This window comes from Musa acuminata, chromosome BXJ3-7 (genome assembly GCF_036884655.1).
Source record: "Musa acuminata AAA Group cultivar baxijiao chromosome BXJ3-7, Cavendish_Baxijiao_AAA, whole genome shotgun sequence".
Classification (NCBI taxonomy): domain Eukaryota; kingdom Viridiplantae; phylum Streptophyta; class Magnoliopsida; order Zingiberales; family Musaceae; genus Musa; species Musa acuminata.
Window position 1 is genome coordinate 27,715,057 of NC_088355.1, and position 25,097 is coordinate 27,740,153.

General features: G+C 36.8%; 1 protein-coding gene and 2 long non-coding RNA genes across 4 annotated transcripts; 2 read left to right on the forward strand and 1 right to left on the reverse strand.

The window, feature by feature from the left end:
* Positions 1–1,598: 1,598 nt before the first annotated feature.
* On the forward strand, positions 1,599–7,070 carry LOC135643197 (uncharacterized). The gene is made up of 3 exons (XR_010498170.1): positions 1,599–1,902; positions 3,168–3,261; positions 6,604–7,070. It is a non-coding gene; the product is annotated as an uncharacterized LOC135643197 (long non-coding RNA).
* An 8,493-nt stretch (positions 7,071–15,563) lies between these two features.
* LOC135642383 (auxin efflux carrier component 3a-like) lies at positions 15,564–18,693 on the reverse strand. 2 transcript variants are annotated; one of them, XM_065158506.1, is made up of 6 exons: positions 17,026–18,693; positions 16,649–16,949; positions 16,480–16,565; positions 16,254–16,411; positions 15,991–16,067; positions 15,564–15,910 (listed from the first exon to the last, which is right to left on the reverse strand). In XM_065158506.1, the coding sequence occupies exons 1-6, from the start codon at positions 18,236–18,238 to the stop codon at positions 15,844–15,846; spliced, it is 1,902 nt and encodes a 633-aa protein (XP_065014578.1). In that variant the 5' UTR covers positions 18,239–18,693; the 3' UTR covers positions 15,564–15,843. The 2 variants fall into 2 exon arrangements, with proteins under 2 accessions (XP_065014578.1, XP_065014577.1); XM_065158505.1 differs by having other exon boundaries at positions 16,649–16,952; positions 17,026–18,691.
* LOC135642384 (uncharacterized) lies at positions 18,671–20,519 on the forward strand. The gene is made up of 2 exons (XR_010497958.1): positions 18,671–18,804; positions 18,924–20,519. It is a non-coding gene; the product is annotated as an uncharacterized LOC135642384 (long non-coding RNA).
* The last annotated feature ends 4,578 nt before the right edge of the window (positions 20,520–25,097 follow it).

The following is a 25,097-nucleotide window of genomic DNA, read 5'->3' on the forward strand; positions in this document are numbered from 1 at the left end:
ATTTTATTGGATATCCAATAAGCCCCTGAATTATTGGATCCTATAGATGAGATCCAATAAGAGTCCATGAGAGATTATTGGATAGAGATCCACTAATCTAAGAGGTTTGGATAGTTGAATGGAGATCCAATACCCAATAGGGGAGGATCTATTAGGGTTAAGTTGATATGGGACTTTTATAAATAGGATAAATTCAATGGTTCATAGGCTAGAGTCTTTTGCTTCCTCTCCTATTCTCCTCCCCCTCTCCACCACAAAATAGGCATGTAGTTTTGAGGAGCATCATCATAGCCCTATTGTGTGGATCACCACTAGAGAAGAGGGCGCTTGACTGCCTTCACCCTCTCCAGAGATCTAAAGGGATTCAGGGATATATGATTTTCCTATATAACATAATCTTTCATATATGCAGTTTTAAGTTTCACGGTTTTTGTGTACCAATCTTCGCACGACAACGAACACATCTTTGGGAAATTGGGGATTTTGTTTTGAATGTTCTTCCACTACGCATATGATGTCACCCTCAAGAATTTTCCAATAGCATCATCATGATGTCTACTGTGTGGATCATCGCTAGATAAAAGTATGCGAGTTCTCCTTCATCCACTCCAAATGATATAATCGTTATGGCTTATATTGATAGTTTGACTTAGTAGTATTATTGTATCCGCTAGATTTATTAGTATGTTTTCTAAAATTATGCAGGTATGAAATTATTGTTTAAATTTATAAACTAATCAAGTAAATTATTTTAAAAATAAAATTTTATTTTATTATTATAAATAATTATTTTATATCTATTTTGGTTTATGAGTTAAGTGAGAGAATGTTAATCATATATGGCTCGTAATCTAATTAGTTAAATGTATTAAAGATTACGATTGGATTCTAATTAAGGATTTGATTATTAATATTTATATAAATCCAAATCTTGGATATTAATCTTAATGGAAGACAATATTCGAGAGTTGAATTTGTATAAATATTAATAATTAAATATTTAATTATAATCTAACTATAATCTTTAATACATCTCGCTAATTAGGTTATGAGCCACGTATGATTAACAGTTTTTACTATCTGATTTCATGCCATGGCTCCATGAATAAGTCCACTGTAGCAAGCCATATTTCCGGTGAGATCCAGGCCAAACAAAATCCAAAGCATATTAAAATAAGAGATGTTCGGATTATTTTATCTCCACTCATTTGCATTGATCTTTTTGGTGTCGTGATTATTATTATTGTTTTCAAAGTAAAAGAAAACGGAAGTGCATCCCAACACAGTAATTACAGTTTGTATACTATATGACATTGCATTAGAAAGCTTTTCTTAACCTACATGGGAAACCTCAGTAATTAAATCGCTTATTTGAAAGAAGACAAAGTTATAAATCAAATGTGTAATTTTATCCAAAATGGATTAGATTAATTTGGGGTCATATTATAGCGGCCTTCGAACGACTATGTTGAGATTATCTTAGAGATTTAGGTGATGTCAATTTAAATAATTAATGGTCCAGGCTCTGTAAACTTGTTGATCATCAACTTTAATTTATACAAAAAATTATTCTCGTGATGATGATAGAGAGAAGCAACAACTTTCCTTCCTTTTTTCGGTCTCCCTCAAAAATTGTTCCACCAAAACCTCCAGATCTAAGCAAGTCTCTAGGCTTCATCAAAGTGTAGCCTTTTATTTTACCACTGCTCCTTGCCAAACATCTTAGGTGTCTCTCCTCTCATCATCATCATCATCATCATCACCACCCTTAACAGACTTTGGGATATCTCCTACGTAAGTCTCTATCGGAGAAGATGAAAAAAATGTGTGTCAACTTTGTGAAGTTTGAAGAGGAAAAACTTCAACTATGGCAACGTCTCTAGGCTTCTTCTTGCCTAATCGGTAAGTTTCTCCATCCTCCACTTTCTATCCTTCAAATCTTCTATCCCTAAATCGTGGACTTTTGAAATCCCTCCGCAAGTTTAAGACCTTGAATCCGGTTTCTTCTTGTTTCAATTAAATAAGGAATCAGATGCAATCCAAGCCCTTGCAGAAGGTCCTTGGCATTTTCATGATGATATTTTACAACTAATTCCTTGGCATCCTAATTTTTAATCTATTTCTACAAAGAGTCACACTGCACCTATTTGGATTCATCATTTTAGTCTTCCTATGGAGTACTGGAACGAGGAATCCCTCTTCCACATTGCATCTTTGCTGGGTCATCATCCTATTAGAATTGAGCCTAAATCCCTTCGTTTCGAAAATGATAGATTCGCATGCATATGCAGAAATTAATATTACCAAACCCCTTATATAGGTAGGGTGTTTGGATTAAGGAATCTCATATAGGTATTTTGCAAGCTATTTCTTATGAAAACCTACCTTTCCACTATCTTACTTCTCTCATCGGTTCCACCTCCTACTATTCTATCAAGTTCTAAGGATGGAGCGGCCATGAAAACTCTATTGGATTATTAGATCCAGATTTCATATAGAATCCAACAAAGCATTCGGATCCAAACTCTATCTTTGCATTTGCCCATCAAGTTATGAATGTGGATGGAATAGATGTGCCTTCTACTTCTACCGAGGAACTGATGCAAATTGAAGGTGATAGATACTCCATAACCATTTCTATTTACTACCCCTGTTTTAAAATCTTCCTCGTTACCACCTTTCCAACATGGTTTCTTCCATTTCTCTTTGACCTACATCTCAACCTCTTGACAGTCATTCGGAAGCCCAAGAAATGGCTGCTCGTATCATGCTGAAAATTGTTACAATGGGCAGACTTAGATAAATCTAGACCCCCCCCCCCCCCCCCGACTCCAAGGACTAAGGGCTTAGATCTCTTCAAAGATTTTATTGACCAATGTCACAAAAGACTTCAGTTGCCAAATGAAACTCACTCGAGACACATATATAAAGCAGTCTGAAAACAACAAGTGGTATTATTAAGGGTAAGAAAAAACTTAAAACTTCAATCTCTATTTCAAAAGATGTAATTTTAAATGCTATCGCTTGTCCTCTGGACAGTTTTCCTCCCCACACTTCTTATTTGTATGTGTGTATTATTTCTTGAAATTGTAAAAACATACACAGAAAACCTATAAAAGATTTTCTTATGTATGGAAATATAGACTTACCTTAATTTATTTTTCCAGAAACTCATGCGTCAGAAGAACAATCACACAGCCTACTTCTGGAGCTTTAAGAAAAATTTTACTTGCTTGGTGCACCTCTCTTACAAATGTTCAGGTGATATATATCCATACTCAATTAATTAATTCAATTGTATAATTTCATAATGGTAAACTACAGTTTCTAACTAAAATTTATGCAAGTACTTCTATGATCTCTCATAACAATCTTTGGAACACTCTTTCAAATTTGAATTTTACTGAATTTCCTTAGTGTATTCTTGGTTATTTTAATTGCATTCTAAATAGTCATGATAAAATTAGTGGCTGACCTTTTAATGCTAATCCTTTTGTAAGAACTTTTAGGGATTCTGTTAAACATTATAATTTAAATGATATCGGTTTTTATGGTCCTAAATATACTTGGTCCAATAACCATAAAGGAATTGCTTGCATTTCTATTAGACTAGACCATGTCTTTTGTAATTCCAATTGGTTACAACTTTATGACCAATCAACTATATATCATCTTCCTAAAAGCTCTTCTGATCATGCTCCTATTCAATTTCCTATCAAAAATATGAATTATCTCAATGCTCATTTATTTTGTTTCCAAAACTTTTGGACAGAATACCTTGAGACTAGAGATTTAGTTCATATCTTTTGAAATCGGATAGACAAGGCCCTTTCAATCATTTTCAAATTTTATATAGAATACAGGTACTCTTATCTCATCAGAACAAGCACTCTTTAAGTAGATTTGAGCTTAAAGTTGATCAATTAAGGATAAAATCCTAATTTGATCATCTTTTACCTATTGATTTTGATAATTCTCTTTATAATCATCATATGGCTCTTATAAAGTAAATTAATCTTAAATGATAGGCTAAAGCCAAATGTGTTTAGATTAATGAAGGAGATAGAAATATCAACTATTTACATAATCTTTTGGCCTTGAAATTTTTATTGAAGAAATTTGAACTTCTAACCAATAACTTATTGATGATAACACTAGTATCATTAATATTTTTTGCCAACACTATTCTGAACTTTGGAATACTCAACATTCTCATATTAATCCTTCTGTTCCTTCCCTTCCGAGTGTGACTCCTCTTTGAAAGCTCCTCTTTAGTTACACCTTTCACCTTAGAAGAAATCCATTTTGTAATTTTCTTCATAGGTTTGGTAAAAGCCTAGGACCTGTTGATTTCACTTGTGAATTGGATAGAACTTTTGGGAAACCATAACTCCCTCTTTGCATCATGTATTTAATTGGTTTAATGAGTATGCTCGTATTTCTTTAACTTGGACAAAAACTTTTCTAACATTTATTCCAAAAACTAGGAATCCCACTATTGTTAATCATTATAGACCAATTGCACTATCTAATGTAAATTACAGGATTCTAGCTAAAGCCTTATCCAACAGTATCAAGCCTTATCTTTATAAATTTATTGGTCCAAATCAATCTGCTTTTATCCCAAAACATAGTGTCCATGATAATATTAATATAGCTCAAGATGACGCTCATTTATTTTTTTCTTCCAAAAATAAAAATCCTTTAGTTCTTATTAAAATAGACCTTGAAAAAGTTTTTGATAGATTGTCTTACACTACATTTTTTTCAAAATTCATATATTCAATTCAAGCCTACATTTCTTCTCTTATTTTTTGCATGCCTTATAAATGAAAATATTTCTAATGTATTTAAAGGTAACTACAGAGTTCGACAAGCAAATCCCTAATCTCCTAATTTTTATATCTTAGTACACAGCTCTTTTCTGAAGCTATCAACTCTAATAAAATCACCCTTTTAAATTTTACCCCAATTATAAAATTAGTCATATTATGTATGCAGATGGTATTCTATTTTGTTTTAGGGCCAATAAGAAATATTGTGCTACAATTAATTCTATATTTCAAACATATGAGCTAATCACTAATCAAAGAATAAACTTCTCAAATATGAAATATTCTTCCATAAATCAACTAATAGACAAATTAGATCATCTATTTCTGTTGATTTAGGATTTAAGTATGGCTAATTCCATTTTAAATATCTTAGTGCCTACATTACTCTAAGAGACCTTCCATTCATAATTATCATGATATTTTCAATAAATTCAGATCCAAACTGGTATACTGGAAAAGCACCTTTCTTTCCCAGGGTAGCTGTATGGTCCTAATCAAATCTATTTTAAACTCAATTTTGATTAATATTATCAGTGTTAATTGGATTTTTGATTCAATTATATATCAATTAGAGAGTCTTATTAAGAATTTTCTTTGGAAAAATACTTCTGAATCTAGAGGTCTTCATCTTATTAACTGGACTATAGTTATTGATTTAAAAAATTATGGTGGTTTGACTATTCAAGACTTACCTACTTTTAAATACTCTCTATAGGCATTTCGCATTTCTAGCCTACTTAATCATGATACAATCTTTAGTCTGATTTAGTTATAGCAAAATATGGGTCAATTAATCCATGGTTTCCTCCAAATTTAAAAAATACTAGCTGGAATTGGCATTTATTTATTCAAGCTTTAATTACTCTTTGTTTAGGTTTTTTAAAACAAATTGGTAATGATTTTCAAACTAATATTTATAATAATCCATGGCTCTTTGATTTACCTTTATATCTTAAGCATATATAATATTCCATGGCTCTTTGATGTACCTTTAATCTTTAGTCTATATATTCTGCTTTACACATGAATAAATCTGTTTCTTCTCTTATCCGATCAGGCAGGTAGCTCATCTTGATATATTTGGCCCAGAATTGGTTACACTTATTGCATCTTTAGAAATTAATCATCTTGATGACTTACGGATTTGAGAGGCAAACTTAGACGGTAAGGCCACAGCAAAGGGTGCTTATACATTCCTAAAACAAAGCAACTGTAACCCAGACACCAACTGGCATGGTTGGAAGATTTTATGGAAGCTTCCCATTGCCCTTAAGATACAAATATTTTGCTGAAAACAAATTGTTTACCCACCACTGATAGATTACACAGGATGAATATTCAACCATAGCTAAATTGTCCACTTTGTAACTCCACTCCAGAATCCATTAACCATATTTTTTTGAATGTCCTCTCTTTGAAAACCTTTGACTGCTGGACTAATCAACTACCTATTTCTTTCCAATTTAAGGATTCCTGGAACTTGGGAGATTTGCTAAAAGAAGGATCTAATTTGGGCTTGGGAATGTTAACTCAAACTGTCATTGCAAACCATTTTTAGTTCATTTGGAAAGTGCATAATTCTGCTCTTTCTACAGGATTTTCACCTATTGTGACATCGATTTGGTCCCAAGCTATTGCCTTCACTAGTTACTATTCTAAATCTATCATTTCTGAAGAAAATAGGATGAGTAATACTCTTTAGATTCAATGGCATAAATCACATTTTGGTTGGAGTAAGATCAATATCGATGGTTCCTATTTATTACAGGATGGTGGCTTTGGATATGTGATTTGTGGACCAGATGAAAATTATTTACTAGCCAGCCAACAATACATTCAAGGAACGACTCCTCTCCGATGTGAAGCTTTAGCAATTAAAGCCGGAATTCAATCTGCAATAGCTTATGAATTATCTATGTCTCGTTTGAGATGGATTCTTGTATACTCTACAAGGCCATTACCAAAAGTGCAACTACACCATGGAAAATTCATTTTTCTAAAACACAGATTGAATTCTTAATCATTTTCCTTCATACACTTTCTTACATTGCTACAGAGAGTGTAATCAGGCGGGCAACTGAGTGACTTGTAAAACTAAACTGGATAAATCTACTTATATTTGGATAGAATCCTTTCCTTCTGATTTATCTAAAATCTTATATGCAGGCCTCTCCAGGTCTTTGTAAAATTAATTCATACAATAATAAGTAAGTCTCTTATAAAGTTTCAATCTAATCACTATTTTCTTCTCTGTTTTTTCATTTTCTTTTGTTTTTTTTTTTGTCTTTCCTTTTGTTATTAACTGTATGGCTGACGGACTTGTAGTCGTTAGAGCAATAATACTAAAATGTTTTTAATTAAATTAAAAATAATCTAAAAAACTAAGATATTCTTCTACGAGTACGATCACAAATAATTGGAAGGCATTTCAACACTAACCGTGAATGAAAAATAAAATAGAACCAAGTGAATGAAGTGAAAATTAGGAAAACTTATTTTTTCTTTCTTTTCTCTATTCCTTTTATTTATCAATTGTTTAGGATTTTTTCATACAAATATTGGTTGGGAAAGAGATTTATTTATAGTCAAACCCAACCAATGAAAATAATACCATGTGACAATGTTGCAAGGACATTTGAATAAGTTGGAAAAAGAGATACTTAATTGAGATACTTAATTGATTAGTCTAACCGGCAAAGAATATGTTTTGCGTTCCATCTCATTTTCACCATTTATATTTTCTGCAAAAAAATAAAAATATGAGAGTAAAAGATGAGAGGGGGAAAAAAAAATGCTTCAACTGATGCGGGAGTGAAGTGATTATTATCATCCTCATTTCTCCCCTTTCTTCGACGATAAGACTTTAGGGTCTTATCAATTGGTATCAAAGCCTATGATAAGATTTTAGGATCTTATCATTTGGTATCATAGCGACGATAAGACTTTAGGGTCTTATCAAAGAATTAACGAAAGGAGGATGGTGCCGACCACAAGCTTAGAGCCGAAGTTGAGAACAAGTATTGAGTATTTGTTTCCCAACTATTTGGATACTACAAACCATCTTAGATGAAATGACCAGATAGAAAACTCATTCTAAATGAACATGGTTGAGATCTTAAGATGCCCTAGTGATCAGTATATTACTGTATAATTAGATAGTTGATAGGTTTTATATTTGAGTCCACATAAGAGCGTCCTGTATCTTATTCAATGTAATAAATAAAAATTAATAAAAAAATATATAAATGATGAGTACAATACCCATGAACTCTGACTGGAAACTTGACTCAATTAGATGAAGTGAATGGTTGTATCCAAGTAAATGTATTGGACAATTGATGGGTGGTAGTCTTTTTTTCCTTCGACTTAGTGGAGATCTTATGATTCAGTTCAAGAACTATCTGGCGGGCCAAAAACCAATAGGCATGTTACAATGACAACCTTTAGGATCAGAAAGAAAGAAAGAAAGAAAGAGATCGCGTGTTACAACGAATCAGATCAGCCTCTTTTGATGAGGTGATATTTGTGGTGGCATTTGTTGTAAGATAATTGTCAAGAGTTGCGATGCTTCCATAAGCTTTCTTTGCATGGCTTTCGCAAAAGTGAATTCAATAGATTTTTTCACATAGATAGGGTCTATTGTTTTCGTTCAAATATCAACATCATAAGAAGTGAGATGCTTTCTTTGCAACTTTTTATTTAAAGATATAAGAAGTTCAATGAATGTATATTATTTCAACAATAAGCAGAAATGTTCTAACCAGAACTCACAAAAATGATAGGTCAATATTTTTCTTCTTTTATTTTTATCCCCTAACTAATCCGATCTAATTTAACGTCATCAATATCATCCCAAAATCAAATGAAAAAAAAAAAAGAGAATTACGATTTAAGTCATTGAAAAAGCTCTCATGTGAATCTTGAGTTTATAAATTATAAAAGATACATATAATCGATTATAAATAATTAAGATCTATGAGTTTATTGTTATTATTATTGAATTGATATGACCTAATTTATTTTTCAAGAGTTATTGTATATGAGAATAGAGTCAACAAAGGGTTAGAGTTAAATTGGATATTAACTTTGTGACATATGACTTGATACTTACAAAAATTATTTAAAAAATTATTATGTATTTTAAAATGATTAAAAATGAAATTAAAGTTCTTTATATTTTGTTATATATTCTGCTTTTGTGGTTGATAGAGCAAAATAATTCTGTAACTTAGATTGTCAAGAGATTGCTCCTCTTGCAAGTGTCATCAAGAATCCGGAAGTAGACTTCTTGGAATCAGTATCACCTACCATATCTGTATTTGTGTACCCTTCTAGCATAAGTTCATCACTGCTAAAACATAAACACAACCTAGAAGTACCTCTTAGATATCTTAATATATATTTCACTGCTGTCTAATATTTCTTACCAGGATTAGAGAGAAATCGGCTAACAACTCTAACTGCATGAGTTATATCTGGCCTAGTACAAACCATAGCATATATCAAACTACCTATTACAGATGAGTAAGACACTTTGGATATTTCTTCTTTTCTTTCTGACTTATAGGATATTGTTTCGAACTAATCTTAAAATAACCTGCAAGTGGAGAACAAACTGCTTTGGCTTTACTCATGTTGAATCTTTCAAGAACATTTTCAATATAAGTCTCCTGAGATAGCCAAATCTTTATTTTCTTCCTATTACGAAGAATCTTCATGCCAAGTATTTGTTTCACTGATCCAAAGTCTTTCATGGTAAAAGACTTACTTAGCTCTCTTTTAAGCTTTTCAATTTTACTAGCATCATGATCAACAATTAGCATATCATCAACATATAGTAGGAGAATAATAAAACCATCATCTGAAAATTTTTTTATAAACATACAATGATCAGATGTGGTTCTATTATACCCTTGGCTCATTATAAAGGAATCAAACTTCTTGTACCACTGTTTAGGTGCTTGTTTGAGTCTATATAAGTTTTTCTTAAGCTTGCACACCAGATTTTTTTTTCCCTTGACTTTGAAATCTTCTGATTGTTCTATGTAAATTTCTTCTTCTAAATCACCATAAAGAAATGTTATTTTCACATCAAGTTGCTCAACTTCTAAATTTAAGCAGGCAGCCAAACCAAGAATAACTCAGATAGAGGATATTTTCACCATAGGAGAAAATATTTCTTCATAGACATTACCCTTCTTTTGACTGAATCCTTTCACAACTAGTTGTGTCTTATCTTTGTTGTGAGTTATTATTTTCGGTCTTTAATTTGTAAACTCATTTATTCTTGAGAGATTTCTTCTTTTTAGGTAACTTTACCAAGTCATATGTGTAGTTCTCAAGCAAGGATCTCATCTCTTCTTGCATGGCTTTAACTCACTCATTGTTATGCTCATGTAAAATAGCTTCTTGGTAAGTTTCTGGTTCTCCACTGTTAGTAAGCATAACATACTCATGTGTAGGATATATGGTAGAAAGTTGTCGCTCTCTTGTGAATCTTCTCATTGAAATCTTAACTGATGGTGGAGGTGCTTGTTCAATTGGTTTAACATTATCAACTGTAGGAGTATTATCACTGGCATTCTTATCACAATCTTCTTGTTCATCTCTCCCATGATCATCATGAACTATAGGTGAAGGAACTGAACCTAAACTCCAAAAAATATAAACAGAGGTTTTTGGCTTCTCAACATTATCACCATCATCAAACAATTAGTTTTCAAGAAACACAACATCTCTGCTTCTAATAATCTTCTTGTTCACTAGATCTCATAATTTATACCCAAACTCTTCATAACTATATCCCAAGAAGATATGTTTTTGCCTTATTATCAAACTTGAACTTCTCATCTTTGGGAATGTGAACAAATGCTTTACACCGAAAGACTCTCAAGTGATTATAAGATATATCTTTTCATTTCCATACTTTCTTTGGAACATCACCTTTCAGAGGAACTGATGGAGAAAGATTTATCAGGTCAACTGTAGTTCTTATAGCCGCCCCCCAAAATGACTTTGGTAACTTGGCATGGGAAAGCATACACCTAATCCTTTCTTTAATAGTTCTGTCCATCCTTTCTGCCACACTGTTCTGCTTAGGAGTTTTAGAAATTATTTTCTCAAGCTTGATACCATAAAACCTATAATAATTCTCAAAACGACCCCTGTACTCGCCATCATTATCTTCTCGAATACATTTTAGCTTTTTGGTAGTTTCTCTTTCAACGCTAACATGAAACTCTTTAAAAACATCGAGTACTTTGGTCTTTAGATTTCAAAGCAAAAGCTCAAACTTTTCTAGAATTATCATCAATAAAAGTAACAAAATAAAGAGCACCTCCGCGAGTTCTAGTTTGTATGGTACAAACATCAGTATAAACTAAATCAATAATGTATAATCTTTTAGATGATGGATTTGTATGAAATGCAACTCTATATTTTCAAATAAGCAATGATCACAAGATTTAAGAGATGTACCTTGCAACTCTAGTAAGAACTACATTCTAGCAAGAGTTTGAAGTCCCTTCTCGCTAATATAACCAAGCCTCTTGTGTCAAAGATCTATACACTCACCCTTCTGAATTACATTAATCTCTTCTTTGTGTACTTTAGCTTCTATGACATAAAAAGAGTTATGCTTCTTTCCTCTTATCACAATTAGAGAATCTTTAGTGAGTTTTCATTTACTTTCACCAAAATAATATGTAAATTTCTCATAATTAAGTCTGTCTATAGATATCAAGTTAAGACGAATATCTAAAATATGTCTAACATCTTTAAGTATCAATTTGCTCCAAATACTGGTCTCCAAGCAAATATCTCCAATACCCATAATCTTAGATATACCACTATTTTCCATTCTGACATTACTAAAATCACCAGCAGTGTAAGATCTGAAGAAATCACCATGAGAAGTAACATGAAATGAAGCATCAGAGTCAATTACTCAGTTACTATCCTAAGCTGCAAGACTAACACAACCGTCATCACAAACAATAATGATATCACCTTCAGTAGCAACTGTATTGGTCTCTTTCTCATTTTTCTTTATTTCATTTTGTTCTCACTTCCAAAACCTACACTCTTTCTTTATTTGACCTGGCGTGGAAACATTTGATATCTCTTCTAGACTTAGATCTTCCTCTAACCATGTGGATTTTTACTATGACTTCTTCTACGTCTTTCTTGTTTTTCAATAATAAATACACCAAAAAAAGATTCACCTTGTTCTTTTCTTCTGGCAACTTCGTTTAGCAAACTATCTTTAACCATATCTATAGTTATAGTCCTCTCTAGCATAAAGTTATAAATTGTCACCACATACGTTTCTCAACTATCTAGTAAAGAGCTAAGAAGTAATAATCCTTGCATCTCATCATCTATATTCATTTTTATAGTAACCAACTTGTTCTAGAGAAATTATATTTCCCATTATCTTTTTCGTAAAGAAGTTTTCTAACCTTTATCAAATAACATCAGCTTTGGTTTCATCAGAAATATGCTCATGCAAATTTATATTCATCCATCTTCTAATATAGGCAATAGTTTTTCTATGTTAAACTTCTCATTCCTCGTTAGAAAGAGGTTTATCTTTAACTTTGATGGGCTTATACAAATCTTTGCAATAGAACAAATCTTCCATCATATGCCTCCAAGTGGAATAATTTGATGAGTTTAATTTAATCATACTATCTGACTCCTTTCAATCACAGAAGAAAAAAAACTAGCACCAAACAATATGTTACTTTGATACCACTTGTTGAAAAAAACCTTTTAAAGCGAAATAATTCTTTTCCCTCTTTGTGTATCATAATGAGTTCCTCATCGTAATATCAATTTGATATCAAAAGCACGAATGAACCAGAACAACATAAACAACATAATAGTGAATCAATCACAAAGTGAAACATCGAATTTTAACTAAAAAATTCAATATGAGAAAAATCATGGAACCGTAGTCTACCTTAAACTTTCGCTATCAATAGTAATAATAACAGGTTTACAATAAGTCTTCTTTAAAATAACAAGAGAATCATAATAACATCAAGATCATATATCTTGACTATATCATGGATAAATAAAGAAAAGTTTAGATCTCACAAAATGAGTATAGTAGGAAAATACCTTAGAAAGGATAAACTTCATATTAGCACTATTAGGATTATAGAACTTACGGTAAGAATTATTCACATATAATTTGGATTAAAATTAATAACGTTTAACCACTTATCGTCGAGTAGAAAAACTCAGAATCCTATTTTTCTCTCTTTGTGTTTGTCGTCACCATTGGCTGCACGCACCAAAACCCTTCGTTGATTCTCACTGCATGCACCATACACATCTCTTCCTTTTTTTTATTTTAATTATTGATTTGGGCTCAAAAAGCCCAATTGTCCTATCGAAGCCCAGAACCCAACACATTGATTAACCCTCAACCCGTCTCTCCTATTTTCCGGATCCTATTTGGAGGAATTTGATAGCCGAATGGGACGTCATCTCTATCGAACCCAAGCAATGCTAAGACTTTTCCAACATCACCTAGCTTGGGATTGGATTATCAGAATCACAAATCTATAAAACGAGTTTGACCATTTATTTCTAAAGAGATATCAATGTGGATAAATGAGAGGAGGGCAGCATCCCCCATACTAATATAAAGAGAGAAATATAACAAGAATATAAAACATAAAAATATGTTTGGATGTTTAAAGTTCACAACATCCAAGTTTTAATAACATTCAGTTTGAATAAAATTATACTTGCAGTATTAGTTAAAAATGTGAAGTGCATAACCTCTGATCTACACATACATATAAACATACATAAACAATCTCAAGCAAAGTAAAGAATGACACCTGCGACTGCCACAGTTCACTCGGTTCCACAGCCTTGGTAATTGTGTATGTTCCCCTCCTATCCTACAACAGTCACTTATATCGAAGCAACAAGGAGACACCAAGCCATGCTTCCCGGCTGTCAGTCTCGTGAAGCCTACCACCCAACGCTTCAAACATACTCCTAACGAGCTTTTAATTGACAAGATCACCATGGAGATGGTGGAAGACACTGCTACTCCACCACAAACATGTCCATAGATGTGGATAGGCCATTGGGATGTCAACTGGAGAAGGTCGAGAACAAGAATGAGAGAGTCGAGAAACGAGGTTGAATGCTGCATACCGGTTTGTGCCATAGGGCAATGTTGCGACGGCATGTGCTGCTCCAGGACTCAACACCGCGTTGATGACCGTGCATGGGGTGCGATGGCTGTTGAGAAAGTCATGTCAATGTCTAGGATATAGATGGAGTAACAAAAAATGAGAAAATTTTAAATTCTAATAATTTAAATAAAATAATAAAAATATTTATTAATAAAAATTCTAACACTTTCAATTTAATTTTATATCAGAAATTAAAAAAAAATGAATGAATAGATGAGTCTACTATTACTAATTTAAATTTAATTATTTTAAATTAGTAATTGAAAATTAATAAAATTAATATATTAATTATTTTGTCAGACTAGATAGAACATTATATACATAGAGTAAACTCTTGAAAAAAAAAATTATTTTTTTTGCTTTTGTCCGGATGTGTCCCGTTCCAACTTTTATATTTTTCAGAAGTTGCCCTCATTTACTATAATTCTTAAAATGGACCCTGACAAGATAACTAGAGCTATATCTACTGGCCAATATGAATCAAATTAAATGATGAACACGTCCAATTATTTAAATACAGCATGTTTTAATAGGCTTATTCAAAATCATTATAAATTTATTAAAAAAGAAACTAATATAGAAGTCTCCTTATTTTGGTGTTTTCGTTTATATATATATATATAAGATTCATTTACCTTAAAAAAAAATAATAGGTTTATAAAATTTTGATAGATGTGCCGAAAATATGATAACTAAAAATATAAATCTTCTACACTAAAGATGTAACTGATTTACATATCGATCGAACGAACCGATACTATTCTAATTATCCTGATAGATGGATATTTCAAGTATTGTGGTAATATATATATATATATATATATATATATACATATATAGTACCGTTTACCTCTATATTATTTTATTATCTGACGACACATCTCGAAACCTTCATCTTTGCACAACGGGCAAGGACTTGCAAGGGTGTAGTAGATAGAGCACGATCCACGGCAACCTCTACTTTGCATATCATTTAACTGCTAATCTACTCGCCTGCAGAGACCACAAGAGGACAGTCCCATACCGTCCACGATCACAAGCGTTCCCCGTCTTCACCGTCCCTTTCTCCACACACTGTTCAGTTTTGATTGGACTACATAGGAATGGGAGTACGAGTAGTCTCCACAGACGGCGTAGTAGTGCATCCATTGCACAGGGCCCTGTTCCTGCAAGAAGCTGACACACCATGCCCATGGCTGTGCTTTTAGGCACACGATATGCCTTCATCGCTGATGTAGTGCCACCCCATTCCACGCTAGGACGGGACGCGTCATGATCCGCTGGGCCAACAGACGCTTCCAAGGTGAGATTGCAGAAGCTCCCAAAGCTTGAAATTTATAATGGCCCCATGTAGCTTCCAGCAATGGATATTGTGATTACTGCTTTTGCAGCAGGGGGTATATGTTCTGCGTAAAAGATGATTTCGAGTTACCCGCCAAACAGACCCTCTTCGCATCTGGAAGCAGACGAAGTCGGTAGTGATAGCACAGAAGCAGAGCTATAGAGCGAAAAGCAAAAAAGGGGAGAACATTTCTCATTTCTTTTGTCTTCCTTAAGAAAAAGGGGGCTCCAATACATGTGCTTTGAAGCCTTGCACCGTTTCCTTCATGTGGAATACAGCAATCGACCAATCTACCTACGAATACTCTCAGGTGGCGCCTCCTCCAACAATGGCTTCCCATCATTTGATAAGCTGCGATGTGTCGATGCCACCTGAATCCGCCATGGGCAGGCAGGGCCTTGCGCGCATCATCCCCGATATGTGAGTCGCGGAGAGAAGCAGCATATCATAGACCGAGGAGGATGTAGTAAACCAGAGTGATGGGAAGCGCAATCAGCATCCCAAATATAACCCTGCAAGTTCCGAAAATAATATGTTCATGTCACACTTCAAAGTGATTTTTCTTCTTCTTTAGTGCTTGTTTGCTGCTTACGCTGTGCTAAGGATGGCGGGGTGGACGCCGTACTCCTTGGCGAACACGAAGGGCACAATGCCTTGCGGAAGCGCCGCCTGATACAACAAAAACATCGCATGTGAGTCTCCCTAACAGCTATTGTGGTCCAATATTAATATCGATGATGATCTGACACGTGCAGCGTCAGAGATCAGACGGCAGCCGCGAAATGACGGACACCGCCATTCCCATCCCCCGTCAAATCAGACGGTAGGAACCGAAACGGGACACCAGCGCATGACCTGAACGATCGCCACGTGGAGGAGCGTCCCGCGTAGCCCGACGGCTACGGACGCCGCAGCCATCACCGCCGGCCCGGCCAGGAACCGGACGGCCATCGCGAACGTCGCCACCTTGTTCCCGCACGCGATTACTCGCGGCTGCAGCGCCATGAACAGCCCTGCCAATCCCACAGCATCAAATCGTGTGCTACATGTCATCTCTCGGATTACAGCGCAAGCAGCTTACCTAAGCTAAACATGGCCATTCCGAGGCCGGCGTCGGAGAGGATTGAGATGGACTGCTCTACTATCTTCGGCATGGTCACGTGCCACCTGCACGCCATTGAAATTGAGGTCAATGACATTGTTACTAGCTGAATGATCAGATGTTAGATGGTGGTGGTGGTCATTGGGACCGGAAGGCGACGAGGGACCAGACGAGGCCGATGAGGCTGGAGTAGGTGTTGGGGTTGCGGATCAGCTTGCGCCACACCATGATGAGGATGAGACGGGTCATGACGCTGGCCGGAGGCATCTGGTGGTGGGCCGCGCCGCCCGCCCTCTTCCCGTCGGGCGTCCCTCCGCCCTTCGGGTCCAGCTCCGCCGTCGAGCTGGACCCCAGCTTCTGCAGCACCCGCGTTGCCCTCACGCCTGTCTGCTGCTCCGATTCCCTCGTTCCGCCCCCGAAGCTGAACTCCTCCGCCCGGCACGCGTCACCTGCTGGTGTACCCCACCCACGTATAAATATTACGGTAAAGGGAGTAATAGGAAGAATAAAGTATTGGTACTGCACCTTTAGTGGTGGGGCCATTGCGGGCGAGTTCGGTGGGCACGAGCATCCGTATCTCCTTGGCCCCGTGATCGGCGCGGCCACCGGGCTCCAATGATGCGAGATCCTGGCCGCCGAAGGCGTGAATCCCGCTCACCTCCGACACCGGCGACGCGCTCGAGCTCCACACGAACATGTGCAGCTCCTTCGCGTCCGCCGTCGCCGTTGCAGCACCGGGTCGATTGTGGTGGTGTCGATGGTAGTTGAGTTGTGGGTAGGGCTTCTTTTCAGCGGTGGAGATCTCCGGCGGGTGGTGGTGGAGGTAGCGGTGATGTTGGTCGTCGTCGAAGTTGGAGGGGCGCGGGGTGGCGCCTCGAGAGGATTGGAGGGAGTAGATATCGGCGGCGCCGAAGCTCGAGGGGCGGAATGCCGGGGCCGGTGCGCCCCCGCCGACCATGGCGAAGAACTCGGCGTGGTTGAAATTGGAACCCCTCGGGGTGGGGTTCCTGGAGGAGCTGAGCGAGTAGATCTCTGCGCCGGTGAGGTTGGAGGGTCGGGGGGTCATCATTGCTGACCTCCTCGACGACGTGGACTTGCGTACGGTGACGTGTATCTTCCCGTCGCTGCCGACCTCGGCGGCCGCCTCTGCGGCGCCGGCGTCGAGCGAGACGACGTCGGGGTCGATGCGGCAGGAGACGATGGAGGCCGCGGTGTCGGGGAACTGGTCGGCGATGAGGAGGCGAGCGGCTCGGAACTCGAAGAGGAAGAGCAAGAGGGTGTACCAGATGATGCACTGGAGGACGACGATCTGGACCATGAGGGAGCCGGAGTAGGGACCGTACATGGCGATGAGGAGCGGGATGCCCATCACCAGGGTGTTGGGGAGCGTGGAGAGGGAGAAGACGGTGATGGACCAGTCGAGGGGGGCAGCGCCGCCGGGGAGCGGGTGGCCGTGGGGGAGGAGATTAGACCAAGCGGCGAGGGCCGCCAGGACGAGCAGCTTCTGCAGGGTGTCGGCTGCGATAAAGCGGAGGTTCATGGTGAAGGGGTCGTTGGTGGAGATGAAGTGGAAGGACAGGAGCGGCACCGCGAAGATTGCGACGAAGCGGTTGATGCCGGAGCACTGGTCCGGCGTGAAGATCCCCCACCACCGCACGGATCCATAAGCCAGGATCATCGCCACGTACAACGGCACCACCGCCGCCAGCACCGTATACAGGTCGTGCCACGAGATCATCTTTCTACCCACCACTCCCTTCTCACTTCACCCTCTCTCCTTCACACACTACTACTTCGCCCCTGCCACGGTACGATTCAGTGCAGGATAGCTGTCCAGTGACGTTGAGAGTGTTGGTGATGGACGAACACTAGGCTGCATAAGAAAGCTGTTTACAGATTAATGTGTTTGGTGGTGGTTGCAGGCTTGCAGCTATATAACTTTGTAGTTGACTTTGATTGGTAGCGAAAGCTGGAGAGAATCCATCCTTCCCTCTCTTCCCAATAAGTGAGGAAGGGGAAAGAAGGGGAAGTGCGATGATTCAAGAGTCTATCTGTGCACCTGCTCCAATGGTTTGGAATTTATATATACCCCTCAAAGGAAGCCAGGAAGATGACAAGCAGAGGACTGCTCAGCTTGCTGAGTTGGGTCTGCAGAAAGCAAGGATGGATAAGGGTGTAGCATCTGTTTTGATATGGCAAGCATCTGATGAATTCGTAGTAAGGAAGTAAAGGCTTGATGCTGGTCACCAAGTACCTGCTTCCATTGTGGACTAGTACTACTTCACATCTTGGACAAAGTCACAGGTAAGGGAGTTGTATCAACAGGACTTCATACATGCATCAAGTTCATGTTTAAGCCTGGACTAGATTTATGTTATTCTCTTGCTATTTTAAATGGTTATTGATGCAAATTCATGGATTAGGATGTTTTCAGCAGAAAGCATCTACCTGAACTCGAGCCCTGTTCATGTGACCCAGGCTGAAGGAACGAGATAGGAGGATGAAACCTGGCATGTGAGGTGCTCCCATTGCTAGTTATGTAAGCTTTCGGTGCCACTGCTAAGAATCAAAGGTGAGTTCTAATGAGTTTTCGATCATTTGAAGTTGTTTGATACATGTAAACTTTTTCTTCCACTCAAATATGTCGGGCAACCAAACCCAGATGACTCTTTGGATTATGCTTTTGTGTTTATCTTTATAGCCAATTCAAAAATTATGCAAATGTCGGATGAACAGAGAAAAGCTGAATCTTGACTAGATCATTCGACATGACAATTCTCATAAAAAGACTGCTTTGTGACCTTAGGAAAGTGATCTGCTTGCTATGTCACCCACACATAGAATAGGATGATTGCTCACATTTCTTGTTGTGAAGACATCTCTGGCTTTTGAGCCAACAACTGAAACCTTCAGTGGACTCTGACCTTCCTGCTGCTTGGAAATAAGAAAATGTCACTGGGAGTGTTTACAGATTAACAGTTTCCAATAAACCCCAGGAAGGCACCATTGGGTATTCACATCCGATGAATGGTCTCACGAGGAGAAATTTCAGGTTTTATGTGGAATATATGAGTGCTCATGATCAATAGTTTAGATTTCTCGATTGATTTTTCCCTCATGTGAAAATCCATTGTTAGCAGACTAGCTAGATGCCTGATTCTGCCATTGTGGTAGGAGACTTAGGTGGTCCTTTAATAATGTTGGGTGAGTGATGAAACTTATAGGGTCATGGCCTTGTTTCACAGAGAGACAAGATATAATATTTTGTCGAGGGTATAAAATAACTTCAGAAGTCTCAAAAATAAGTATTTCTAAGAAGTTTGATTTATTGGACTATTAAAGTTTTATCTAACTAGGAATATCTGCTTGATAGTATTAGCTACTTAGACAAGTCATATATTGAGAAAAAAAAAGATTAATTATATATTACCTCTGTACTTGGACCCTCTTAGTATTACGATTCTTATACTTTGAAAATTTAGATTGGGATTTGTATAGTTATAAAAGTGAAACAATTGACTCCATTTTTTTTGGCAACATCGGTTGTCTTGACGAAAGGCACAGCATGTGACATCATGTGCTGGATTGGAGCAAATCTAATGAGCAAAAAATTAATTTCAATATTCATTCCGTTTTCATTTGTTTTGCTCAAATTAAAACTTCTTAGTTGACTCTAATTTTGATAGAAAACTTTTAATTATGATTCATCGAGAGAGGGAGAGCTCTATTTATTTTCAGCAATCGCTGAGGAAGAGGTCTATTCATTAAGGTTCGAGAGGATTAGAGTTTGTGATTGATGCAAGTTTCAATCTCCATTTTGAATGTTGTTTTTTCAAGACAGTAGCAGACTTATCAGTGTTTGTTATTGGTGTTTTGAGCAGTATTGGGAACCTCCATTTTGAATGCAATTTTTTGAATGCAGCAACAGACTTGTCAAGGCTTTGCATACTTGTACTGTTTTTTTCATTTAAAGCTTTCCTACTTGGAATTGTTGTCCAAATGAATGCAGCAGTTTCATATGAATTGTTGTTCTGGTGAGGAGAATTGTTATTCACTTAAAAGGTTTCAGATGATGTTGTTGCTACAGTCTCATATCAGTGTATTCTTTGCTGTCGCTTTGTTGTTGAGATGAATAATGCTGCTGTAGTCTCATATCAGTGTACACATCCAATGAATTCTGTTGCTGCTTTGTTGTTCAATGCTGCATGCTAATGTTGCCTAGCGCAAAGCCAATTACTCTGGCCATGCAGTGGCCAAATCCCCAATGCAAATTACTCAGCCATCTGAAGCAAATTACTGAACTGGAATGGATCGGACATGCACTGGAGTGAGATGGAGGGGAAGAGACCAATATGGGGGAAGAAATCATTTTACCATTCATGGAATGAGTAATTCGAAGTTGTGTTGTCTTTCATTAATACAGCCAACAATGTTAGGAAAAATAAGAACAACTTTCATAATTATGAGAATTTTAATATAAAATTTTAAAATACAAAGAGGGTCTAAATACAGAGGATAATTTATAATTAGTCCTAAAAAAAATAAAAAGTAATATAGATAATAATGACAAGGAGAAGAGTATTCTTTGAGAACTGGTCTTGCATGAATAAAAATATATGAGATCAATGGAAAAAAAACGTGCTAGCTTTTCTCAAGAGATGTGGGTTAATTAGATGAATACTTTATTAGTTTGCTAATTCTTCATCATCCTGGCACTCTAACTTTAGGACGATAACACAATTCAGGCGCATGGTTGAACTACTCAGTGAGGAGCTCCCTGTAGAGTAATTTTTTCAACAAGCAGCAGCAAGTACACATTTTTCCAATGTTAGTTCTGCTAGATTATGCTTACAAATTTTGTTGCACACACACATGCATATGGTTATAGTTTATTATTCAGTGGACAAAAAATAGCATAATGAAAAACAAGCCAGCAGATTAGATTTTTTTTCTTCATAGTTGCCTTGTATCATATGCTGTTCACTTGCAAATATGACAACAGTGATGGACCACATAATCAATCAAGGTAAATATACCACTTGCTAAACCTCAAAATGAGTAACCATGTGCTTGTAGGCATGGTCACTAGAGAAATTTTGGTGGTGATTGGGACTGCACAACTGAAGAGCAACATGTAGTCACCTCACATTAGTCCCAACTCATAGGGACATCACATGAAAAGAAACAGTCACTCTTCTCAATTAACAATGAGAATCTTGTGAAGCACAGGTCCTGTTGAGAAGTCAGGACACAAGAAAAAAAAAAAAAGATGTGTTTGATCATGCGAGAGAGAGTCCCCGAACGTCCAAATCAGCATTTTCACTGTACTTAGCTTTTGATGAGCTGATACATATAGCACTTTTTGAAGTGGCTAAAAGTGAAAGGGTTGACTGAAAGTCTCGAAGACACGACCCATGTGCCGTGGCCGCTTTCACAACGCATTTCCACAGACACGCACATACGAGCCAGCCAAATGAACAGAAGAAAACACAAGCAGAGAGACAAAAAAAAAAAAGATAAACATCAATAGGAGAGAGAAAGAGCTACAACTTTGTCACGATAACCTCTATTTTCAAGTATCTTCACTGACACAACCATTGAGAAAGAGGGAGAGCTTCAACTTGCTCACAATGAACTCTTTTGAATATGCAACATAATCCTTTTTGTTTTTAAGTTGTTGAGAGGAAATTTAAACATGAAATATTTTAACAGTGACACAGACAAGAGAGAGAGAGAGAGAACTTCTGCTTGATAAACTTTCTTTGAATATCTGGTATCTCTTTGTATAAAATCTTTCAATCTTTCATACTTGCAGCATCTTATTTATTTATTTTTTAAAGTAAAATTGAGCATGGAGTGTTCGAACAGTGATATCCTTGCAAATGCATCAGTCGGAATGAGAGTACGCCTGCACATGATGAGAACTGTTTCGCATGGTAAGCAACAGCTCGCTCCTCTTCTGTTAACTTCATCATGAGATGCACACACAAGAGTGGTGTCACCATCACGGTGGGTAGTTCACATATCTGAATCAAAAAAAAAAAAAGAAAAAACACTCAAACTTGGTTCATTCATCTGATTGTTCCTCACTTTTTTCTCTCTCACTTGTTCAGCGATCCATCTTAACATTCATCCTATAACATTAGTTCATTCATCTGATTGTTCCACTATAACTTTAGTTCCCTTCAACATGATCCTCGCCGGCTGTCATCATCCATACTTAATTTCAAGGTCTGGTGCTGTTCGTCTAAAAGCAGAGCTGTTGATCTTAAGAGGTAGTAATACAAGTCAGCAGAGACCACAAGTCACCATAGAGCACTTTTGCGTCGGCCACTTGGTATCTTTTTCTTCTACCTTGCAAGTGGAGTTGGGCAGAAAGAGATCCTATGGTTCACAACCTAACGTTAATCGAGTCCATTCAATTTTGGTGACGATAAGATAAATTTCTGTAGCTGGTGCACTATTTCACATGATCCACCTTTGCTCTTCTTTGGCTTGGGCCGTATTATTATATCAATCTCAATCTCAATCTCAATCTCAATCTCAATCTCAATCTCAAAAGATATTTAATGCCGTGTTTGTTCAGCAAATTGTAGGGGGTTTCAATTAGCACAATGTCTTTTTATCGTAGCAATCACACATGAAGCAGCACTATTAACTTGGCATGTGTATGTCTTTGAACAAATATTTAGTGTTTCTACTGTACCGTATCATCACTGATGATGATGTCAATAGTTGAAGACTCTCCAATTACATAATTCCAAGTAATACATAGAAAAAAAAACTCCCTTTTCATTATTTTTTTTGAAAGAAAAGTTTTTTTTAGCCGCTAACAACCAAAATAAATAATTAAAAGCCTACAAGTTCCCAAGATCTTGTGATCATGTACTGGGTTACTACTATCTTATACCTTGAAACAATAACTTTAACATCTATTTTTTTAATATTGATGTGTATATATTATATTTTGATCTTTTCAATAAACATATCGATCAACTGACTTTATATATGTACGAAAAAAAAAATATGCACACTTACTAGCTCGACAAGTCGGATCAATGAAAATTTTTTTTAATGAAAAGATCATAGGATCCTTTTTCTAAATATGATGATTTTCTTAACAATGGATGTACTATATTTATTTTAATAATATAAGTCTTTTTTGAAAAAAAGTGTTCGATTATCATACTACTGGCCACGAACCTTAATTGTCATTGCCACCCTACAAAATATTAGTGTTATGAATTGTTAATATACGTGGAAAATATTCTATCATGTCTTCGAAAGTCTGATTCCAAAAACTCGAGAAACAGTAGCAACACTTTGTTGCCACCATAAACTTGTTCTTGAAGGATTCTGTTTGATAGTTTAGAAATATGAAAAAACAAAAGGATTTGGAATGACGCAACGAGGGTGTAGAATTTTCCATGAACTATAACGAATGCTCTTATGTTATTGTCGTTTATTGTAGTTCTTGTAGTTTTCCGAGCAAAATACAAGTTCAGAACTATTATGTATCGTAGAAACCAATTATACAGACAACTGGGCAATGGGTTGATTGGGAGATACAAATGCTTGTTCAGGGTAAAATATAAATGAAGATTTTCCAACTACAACAGGCCAACCATTTGTCCATACCTCACAGCACCAGATTGTCCTGCATTCTTGAAGGCTCCCAGCGTGGTAGGACCATGATGTCTGGAAACAGGACAGGAGCCCTAAGAATAGTCTGCTTGTATTCCCTGCATTTTGCCATGACAAGTCCAGATCAGTAGAGAATGCCACCAATCTCATGGCATGATAAGACTAGAGCAACCTGGTTTGGTATCTATCACACAAGACATGATGCCCCCACCGGACACTGCCACCAGATTTGCTTCCATGGGTGTCAGACAAGCATGCGGGCAATACCTCCATGTCCCATTCCACCACCAGATTTGCTGCCTGATTGAAGTTGCTTGAGATCTTAGCTGTGGGTGTCTGTAGCATGCACGCACCAATGAGATGCTGCTCCACTGCGTTTGCTCTGACACTGCTGCAATGCAATGAAATCATCCATGTCAAACGTGAGTTATGGTGCACACTGCTCAACTTGGGGGCACCAGTATTTCTCACCTCGGAGCCTCTTGTCTGTCCTTTCTTCGACACAATGTAAGTCAGAACATCTATATCTGCAATACGACTTGAAACTGCAGGGGACTGAAACATGTTTCACTGTGTAGACAAATTCGAATGTAGCAAAGGACTCGACGTCAATTTTTGGAGTACTACATTTTACTGCATGGGAATTAGTTCTGGAAAAGGAATTAAGTTTAGGGTGCAAGAAGCATGAACTAAATTCTTGGGGTTAAACTGAACCACCAAACATTTCAAAAATGGACACATGGTGGTGGAGAACATATATCTTTATTTCAAAAGAATTTATTCTAAGTAAAGAAATAAATAAAAAATCATTAATTAGTTGATCTACAAAATTCTAAGAATTATGTGAAAAATATATTCTTTTTGGGTGCTGGTCTTGGGACTCTATTTTTATATTAAATACACTCTTGTACTAAGTGTCTTATTTTTTTGATATTCTAATAAAGTATCTTAAG